Source organism: Mus caroli, chromosome 3 (assembly GCF_900094665.2).
Source record: "Mus caroli chromosome 3, CAROLI_EIJ_v1.1, whole genome shotgun sequence".
NCBI lineage: Eukaryota > Metazoa > Chordata > Mammalia > Rodentia > Muridae > Mus > Mus caroli.
In genome coordinates, this window is record NC_034572.1 from 89520232 (window position 1) to 89528517 (window position 8286).

Consider the following 8286-nt stretch of genomic DNA (forward strand, 5'->3'; position numbering starts at 1 on the left):
TCGAGGCCAGCCTGGTCTACAAAGTGAGTGCCAGGACAGCCAGGGCTACACAGAGAAACCCTGTCTCGAAAAACCAAAAAAAAAAAAAAAAGATTTATTTCTTTATTTTATGTATATGAGTACACTGTAGCTGTACAGATGGCTGTGAGCCTTCATGTGGTTATTGGGTATTGACTTTAGGACCTCTGCTTGGTCCAATCAACCTCGCCCACTCCAGTTGGCCAGCTCACTCAGTCTCTGCTTTCTCTGGTCCAAAGATTTATTTATTATTCTAAGTACACTGTAGTTGTCTTCAAACACACCAGAAGAGGGCGTTAGATCTCATTAGGAGTGGTTGTGGGCCACCATGTGGTAGCTGGGATTTGAACGCAGGACCTCTGGAAGAGCAGTCAGTGCTCTTACCCGCTGAGCCATCTCGCCAGCCCCTGCTTGTAGTTCTTGATTTGTAAAATTATAGAATTTATCTCACAGTGTTTTGAGTTGACATTGTCTGTTCTGAATTGCTCAGTTCTTATAATTAGACATTACTTCTGTGTGTTTATCACCTTGTCATTTGTAAAAAAACTTGTGACATAGGACACCTCACTTTTGGAGGGCAGAGAAAGGGGACTAGTTTCATTTTGTAGTACAGGCTGGTCTTTGCATTCTGAGTTCTGGAATACTTGCTTAATAAAAATTCTTTGTTCGTTGTCTCCATTTCAAATGTTGGCATCTTTGGTACCACGTAATCACCCAGCTTTTTCCTACCAGCTTCAGAGCCAACTCTTAAGAATTAGTTATCGGACTTTTACTAGTGACAAAAGTTCATAAAAACAATCTTGAATGGATTAGTGATCACTGTGTTAGAACCTATAAAGAGCGTTTGCATAACAAATCGTCTGTAGGAAGCATATGCTGATGAGCCCACTAAGAAAGAAATCTTTTTAGTAAAATGCTCGTTTTCTTTGCATTTCACTGACGTCAATTTGGTTATGAATCTCTGACGCCGAGAAGGCCGGATTAGGGAAACAGCTGGTTGGCTTCCTAGCTCAGGCTTCCTAGCACTCCTCGGGTCACCGGACTCACTGGCCGAGTCACTAGCCCGGCCTCTATGGCGACTTACTGTTTCTATTGGCCAGTTCTCCCAGGGAGGCTGTCTGGAGACTGACCGCGCCCATAGTTTGGGGCGTGTCTTCTGCCCAGGATGAGGGGGGGGGTGGGCGTCCGCCATCTTGGATTCCGCGGTAGCGGTGGCGGCGGTAAAGTGCCTAATCTGCGGAGTGGCTCTTCCCTCCCCTCCCCCAGCTCGGTGGCGGCTGCCCCTCCCACTGAGGGTGGCGCAGCGACGGTGCCATCTCGACCATGGCGGCGACTACAGCTAACCCAGGTGAGGCGACAGAAAGGACTGACAAGTGCGGAGAGCCAGAGCAGAGCAGTAGGGCCGTGGCGTTCGGGTGTTGGGGGAGGGGTGTCGAGGAGGCGCGCCCTGCCCGGAGGAGCTGGGGAACGGGTGACGGGTGTTTGGGGGCTCCGGGCCCCAACTTCTGGAGTAGTGGTGGCGCTTGGCCGAGCGCCTCCACTCTGCCTGCGGTGTTAGGGAGTGGTGTGGTCTTTTAACCCTCTGCCAGCTGATGTTCCCCTGATGCCTCCTAGTAAGTAACTGGGCAAACTGACTTGGTTTAACTGCGAGCGTAAACTGGGCTGTAGACGGGGCCACGTTGACGTTTTGCAAAGTCTTGCTTGATTCTACACTTGGTTTACATTTAAATGGAAAACTTATTTCTTTTGAGAGTCTGCTCAGATTCTTGTAACTCCTATACTTTGAAATTTAGGGTCTTAGCGTAGTTATTAGTGTCTTGCTGCTGAAGGCAGAGATTAGGGTAATGGTTATAGTTCAGGACAGGTCTTTAGTCCAGAACCCAAGTTTAAATTTTGTTAGGTCGAGGTGGAGCAACTCTCTGTTCTTTCAGAAAAATGACCCGCGCCATTTGTCTGTGGACGTCCTCTTGCTGTCTGTCTCTGTCTCTCGTTCATCTTTTTTTGAGTCAGTCTCATTCTAGCCCCGGGTTGACTTTGAATCACTGCAGTCTCCCTCTCAGTCCTCTTTCTGCTGTATTCAGTTACATCTTAGGAAGTATTTCATTTTAGTTGGGCTAATTTACCTTGTTATTTTCCAACAAAGTCAATCCATCATTTCCCAGAAGTCTGTATCATCGAAGAGTTTGGAGGGAGGGTTGTGTAGTATTGGTCTCTGCTATTTCACATTGAACTTTTAAATTTTATCTTGTTAATGTCTTAGGTAATATTGTATTATATTACAAAACTATTTTTAAGCTTTAGAAATTATGTATATGAGAATGTCTACTTGTGAGTGCAGGAATGGGAGGAGTCCAGAATAGGGTGTTGGATCCCCTGCAGCAAGAGTTTCAGGCAGTTGAAAGCCCTGTGATGTGGATGCTAGGAACTGACACTAGGTCCTATAAGAGTAACACATACTCTTAACCACTGAGCCTTCCTTTCAGCCCCTGAATATCAGTTTTTTCAATCCTAAATTATTATTTTTTTTACATGAAGATGAAGTAAATTGTCAGGAAACTATTGGAATATTTGATGAATTATAGAATAAAACTATACAACTGAAAAATGCTAGAGAAAATCAGACCTTATAGTAAAATAGCCCATGTCTGATTAGAGTAAACAAGATTTCAAACTGATCCCATGTTGCAAAATCCTTATATAACTCTTCAAACTGCAAAGTGTCTCTCTTGTTAAGGCCATAGAGACACACTTTAGTAAGTCGGAAGCTTTTCTAGCTGCCTTGTTCTGATTTTAAACCAATTACCAAAACAACATTTTCTTGACCAAATAGTCAATTCCTTATCAATATTAGCTTACGTCTCTAAGAAGGAAATAGTAATTTTTTCTTCTATCTTTTTTTCTGAGTAGGGAATTTTGAGAGGCTGGCCTTCGGTGTTCTGTGAAGATCAGACTGGCCTTGAACTTGCAGTGGTCTTCTTGCTTCTATCTTCAAGTGCTGGAATCACTCGCATGTGCCATCCTATATAAACTATCAAAACTTTTTTAAAAGTACGATTTAAGAATCTTTTTTAATGAAACAGTTGTTTGTTTGTTTGTTTTGACTTTGGTTTTTCAAGGCAGGGCTTTTATATGTATCCCTGGCTGTCATGAAACTCACTCTGTAGACCAGGATGGCCTCCAACTCAAGATCTGCTTGCTCCTGCCTCCTGAGTGCTGGATTAAAGCTGTGAGTGTCATCACCAGTAGAAATAATTGATTTTATTATTGTTATTTGATTGCTTGCTTCTTCAGTTTTGAGGTGGGCAGAGCCATCATAGGAGACGAAGAGACTAGGCTGGAGCTCCTTGAGTCTTTGCAGAAGCAGGGGGATATCTCAGTTCATGGCTATCCTGGTCTACAAAGTCAGTTCCATGCTACATAGTGAGACCTTGTTTCAAAATCAAAAGCCAGACCAAACCAAGCAAAAACCTCAAAAGGTGAGGTGTGCGTTCTTAGCAAACCTTTGAAAATTAACCTGAGAATGTAAGAGTTTTCTTAAATTCTAGTCTGCTGTTAGTGATGGCATAGCACCCAGTGGTTCCTGCTGTGGCTGACATCCCTGTGTAGCCTCAGCCTTTGATGAGATGGGATGGTAGGTCTGAGCGGAGAACGACACACCCAGTGAGACCGACCCCCTGCTCTCTTTACCATCTGTCTTAACTTCCTTTTCCAGGGGCTACATTCCTAGCTCAAGATTTCTTTTTTCCATGTTGAGAATTCTTCCATCTCTTCTAATTTATTGATCCCATGTTCAGTACATACATGATACTTAAGTCATAAAATACAGCCTTTTTGTTGTTGCTTTTTCCTCCTTACTTTTTGTGTCAAACAGGATATGTTTTGGCCTGTTGAATTTTGGAAAATTAGATTCACAACTGGAGGTATATACAGTGGGAAATGTACTATGTTCAGTATGCACTTGTACACAGGCCAGAAGACACTGGATATCCACCTGTGTAACTTTCTGTCTTATTCCTTTGAGGCAGAATTTCTTCTTAAATGTAGACATCTTACTGTGTCACTCTGCCCTATTTCTTCCAGGCCAGGTGTCTCCCTTAACCTGAGGCTTGTGTGTTTTGCCCGGCTGACAGTCAGCAAGGTCTAGCAGTCTTCCTGCCTTGGACCCTCAGAGTGCAGGGATTCCAGGTGGATGCAGAATGATGCCAGACTTGTTATGTGAGTTCTGGGATCCAAACTCAGGGCTCCAGATTGTGTAGCAAGTGCTCTTAAGCACTGGATCATGTCTTCATTCCACATCCCACCTCCTTTTTTGAGACAGGATCTATTACTGGCCTGGAGTGTGCCAAAGAGGATAAACTTCTGGTTAGTGAGCCCCAAGCTCACTGGGTTTCGGCTTTACCAGTGCTGGAAATACAAGTAAAGGCTACCATGCCTTGTCTTTTCATGTGGGTTCTGGAGATTAACTCAGGACCTTATTGCTTGATTGGCAATTTTTTTTTGATTGAGCTACCAAGCCCTTTATTATTAATTAGCCAGTGTTCTTAATTGCTGGTCATATCTCCAAGCCCACTTTTTTCTGAAAAAAAAAAAATTTTAATTAAATTATGCACATTGGTGTAGTAGTTACTTTTCTGTGGCCATGAAGAGTCACCATGACCATGGGAACTAGAGAAGCATCAGTTTATTAGACTTGACTTTTCCAGAGGTGAGTCCATGATCACTGGCTGGAAGCATGGCAGCAGCTGTATCACTTCCAACAAAGCCATACCTCGTAATTCTTCCCAAGATACTAACACCAACTGTGGACCAAGAATTAAAATATAGGAGCCTGTGGGGACCATTCTCATTCAAAAGACCATAATTACTGCATGTAGGTTTGTTCATGTGAGTGCAGGTGCCCTTAGAGGGCAGATGAGTGTGTTGATTCTCTTGTAGCTGCAAGTACAGGTGGTTGTGAGCCATCTAATGTGGGTTCTCAGAACTGAGCTCATGTGTCATGCAGGAACGCCAGGTTGTCTTAACAACTGAGCCATCTCTCCCACCCCCCAAATCAATCAATTTATTTATCTTTTTTTTCTTTCTTTTTAAAGGAATTGAACCATTTTACTAACTCAGCAGTTAAAATTCAATAAGCTTTTTGTTTTTGAGGCAAGTCTCATTTAGACTAGGCTAGGTTGGAACTCACTATGTCACTGAGGGTGACCTTGAATTTCTTTTTTTCTTTTTTCTTTTTTCTTTTTTTTAAGATTTCTTTCTTTCTTTCTTTTTTGTTTTTTGTTTTTTGAGACAAGGTTTCTCTGTATAGCTCTGGCTGTCCTGGAACTCACGTTGTAGACCAGGCTGGCCTCAAACTTAGAAATCCATCTGCCTCTTATTTCTTGATATTATGAGTACACTGTAGCTGTCTTCAGACACACCAGAAGAGGGCATCAGATCCCATTACAGATGGCTGTGAGCCACCATGTGGTTGGTGGGAATTGAACCCAGGACCTCTAGAAGAGCAGTCAATACTCTTAACCGCTGAACCATCATCTCTCCAGCCCTGATCTTGAATTTCTGATCCAAGTGCTATGATCTTATAGTCACAACCATGCCTGTCTTACCATGTGTGATGGATGGAGCCAGGGCTTGGTGCATGCCTGGCAAGCAAGCATTCCACCAACTGAACTGCATACTCAGTGGATAACAGTTTTGGAAAGAAACTTCAGTTGGTGTACTTTTATACAGTAGACTTGTGGTACCAAGTTTTTAAATCTACTCTATTTTCCTAGAATTTAAGAAGTAAAGACTTATGTTGAGAATGGTAGCTGTGTATCAGTAAACAAAAATGGCTGGAGAGTGGTTCTGCCATTCGAAGCAAGCACTGGCTGCTCTTGGAGAGGACTGAGGTTTGGTTCCCAGCACATACATGGTGCTACTACCCAGAGCTATAATTCCAGTAGATCTATTGCCACCTTCTGGCCTCCATGGACAACAAGCCTGCATGTGTTGCATATATACACACAGGCAAAACATACACATAAAGACAAAATACAAAATACAAAATAGAGAAAAGTTCTCTGATGTTACAATATTATAAAGAATCTTGAAAAATGTTTCCATTATTTGTCTAGTGTTTTGTCAGCTATATAACTGATTTCATCCAGATGTTGTAATAATAAAAGAATGTCTTTAACACCCCTTTGGAAATGTAGGCTTGAACTCAGCAGAGTCTGAGCCAACTCCCCAACCCTCAGGTAGTAGGCGCTGCTTGTATAACCTGGTTGGATTGCTTGACTTGCTGTTTTGACAGGGTCTGGGGGTGTTGTTCAGGCTGGACTTAGGCTCTCCATTTCTCCTGAGTGTTTAAGAGATGGACATGAGAACCTCAGCTGGGTAGTGAGTTCAAGGCCAACTTCTGGGCTACATGAGACTGCCTCAGCTTCCCCAGTACTAGGATTATAGGCATGACCTACCATGCCTTGCTAAATCCATCTATTTTTAGGAATGATGTCCTACTTTCCATGATGACTTCAGTAGGTAAATACCAGGGAGTGAGTCCATTGTAAATAAAACAGCACTGTCCTAGAGGGCTTCAGTGCTAGCAAAGATCTGTGGATTCTGAGGGCAGACAAAACTATACAGCTAGAGAGACCATGTCTCAAACAAATAAAAACAAAGGATGATAACTCTTTCATTTTATAGCAAGGAAACAAACTTAGAGAAAGAAATGAACATATTTATTAAGTATTTATTATTTTTCTCTGTGCCTAGGCTATACTTTAGTATTTTGTTGGTTACTCATTATATTATTTATTTTTATAATATTTATTTGCTTTGTGTGTATATGCATGCCTGAGTGTGTGTCTGTATACCACATGGGTTTAGAAGACTTCAGAGGTCAAAAGAGGAGGACTTTTTAAGTCCTCTGGAACTGGAGTTACAGATGCTTGTGAGCCACCATGTGGGTGCTGGGAATTGAACCTGGGTCTCTGCAAGAACAGTCAGTTGTCTTAACCTGTGAGATATCTCTGTAGTTCTTATTCTCTGTATCATAAAGTCTCTTCTATTTACTCCCTCCACAATTTTTAAAACTTTATACCTTCCTTATAAGCATGGCGGCGCACACCATTAATCCGAGCACTTGGGAGGCAAAGGCAGATGGATCAGTGCGAGTTCAAGGCCAGCCTGGTCTACAAATCCAGTCTAGGACAGCCAGGGCTGATACACAGAGAAACCCTGACTCCAAAAACAAAATTATACTTTAACTTTTATATTTTTCCTTTTCGTTTTTATAGTAGTTGGATGACCACAGTAAGTTTTTCCTGAGACAGGCTCTCAAATATCATGCTGGCCTTAATTTTACTATCCTAAGCTAGGGCTTGAACTTCTAGACTCTACTGCTTATACCTCTGTAGTGGTGGGATTATAGTTAGGTGCCATCACTCCAGGGTTATTGGGCTCAAGATAGGGGCTTCATGCCTGCCAGGCAAATACCTAGCTGAGCTACATGGGTTCCAGGTCAGCCAGAACTAGGGTGAGGTCCTGTCCTTTATTAAAATAATAATAATAAAACTGGGCCAGGGGTGCAGCTTAGTTAGAAGAACCCTGTGTGTCAGACACAAGATCCTAGATCTAATTCCTAGGACATTGCAAACCAACCTCCCTCCAAACACCAGAGGGTTTCTAAGCTGGATAAGGTGGTGGCCTATATCTGTTTTTTGTTTGTTTTTTCCTTTGAGAACGAGTGTAACTTAGCTGGCCTAAAATTTCATGTGAACTTCCTGTGATTCTCCTACCTGTCTCCTCAGTGCTGGAATTACAGGCCTACACTACTGACAAAGCAAGTCAGTTCTATCAGAAGATTCCTTCAGTTCACTGCTTTTTTCATATATATTTAGTTTTTCATTTTCCATGAAGGGGGAGCCAGTATTTTCCATTTTTTACCATGTGAGTTGATATCAGTAAACCTTAAGTTCAGATACGTAAATGCATATATGTGTGTATAGACAAACAACTCCATCAACTTTGGTGTCTGTTTTTTGAGACAGGGTCTTACTATGTAGCTTCAGCTATCCTCGATCTTGCTGCGTGGACCAGGCTGGTCTAGAACTTAAATTAACCTGCTTTTGCCTCCCATGTGCTGATATTAAAGGTATCCATCATCCTATCTAGTAATTTTGTTTTTTAAAGACGTTTTTTTTTTTTTTTTTTTTTTTTGGTTTTTTGAGACAGGGTTTCTCTGTGTAGCCCTGGCTGTCCTGGAACTCACTTTGTAGACCAGGCTGG

General features: G+C 42.3%; 1 protein-coding gene across 5 annotated transcripts in view; it reads left to right on the forward strand.

Moving 5' to 3' along the window:
* Window positions 1–1205: 1205 nt before the first annotated feature.
* The window catches only part of Arnt (aryl hydrocarbon receptor nuclear translocator), a 56003-nt gene continuing 48922 nt past the window's right edge, over window positions 1206–8286 (forward strand). For 4 of the 5 annotated variants that reach the window (XM_021157526.2, XM_021157527.2, XM_021157529.2 and 1 more), the window contains exon 1: window positions 1206–1366. In XM_021157526.2, coding sequence (XP_021013185.1) covers window positions 1342–1366 — 25 coding nt within the window. In that variant the 5' untranslated portion in view covers window positions 1206–1341. Of the gene's footprint in view, window positions 1367–1399; window positions 1632–8286 lie in introns of those variants that run through there. The other variant, XM_021157528.2, reaches the window with a different exon arrangement.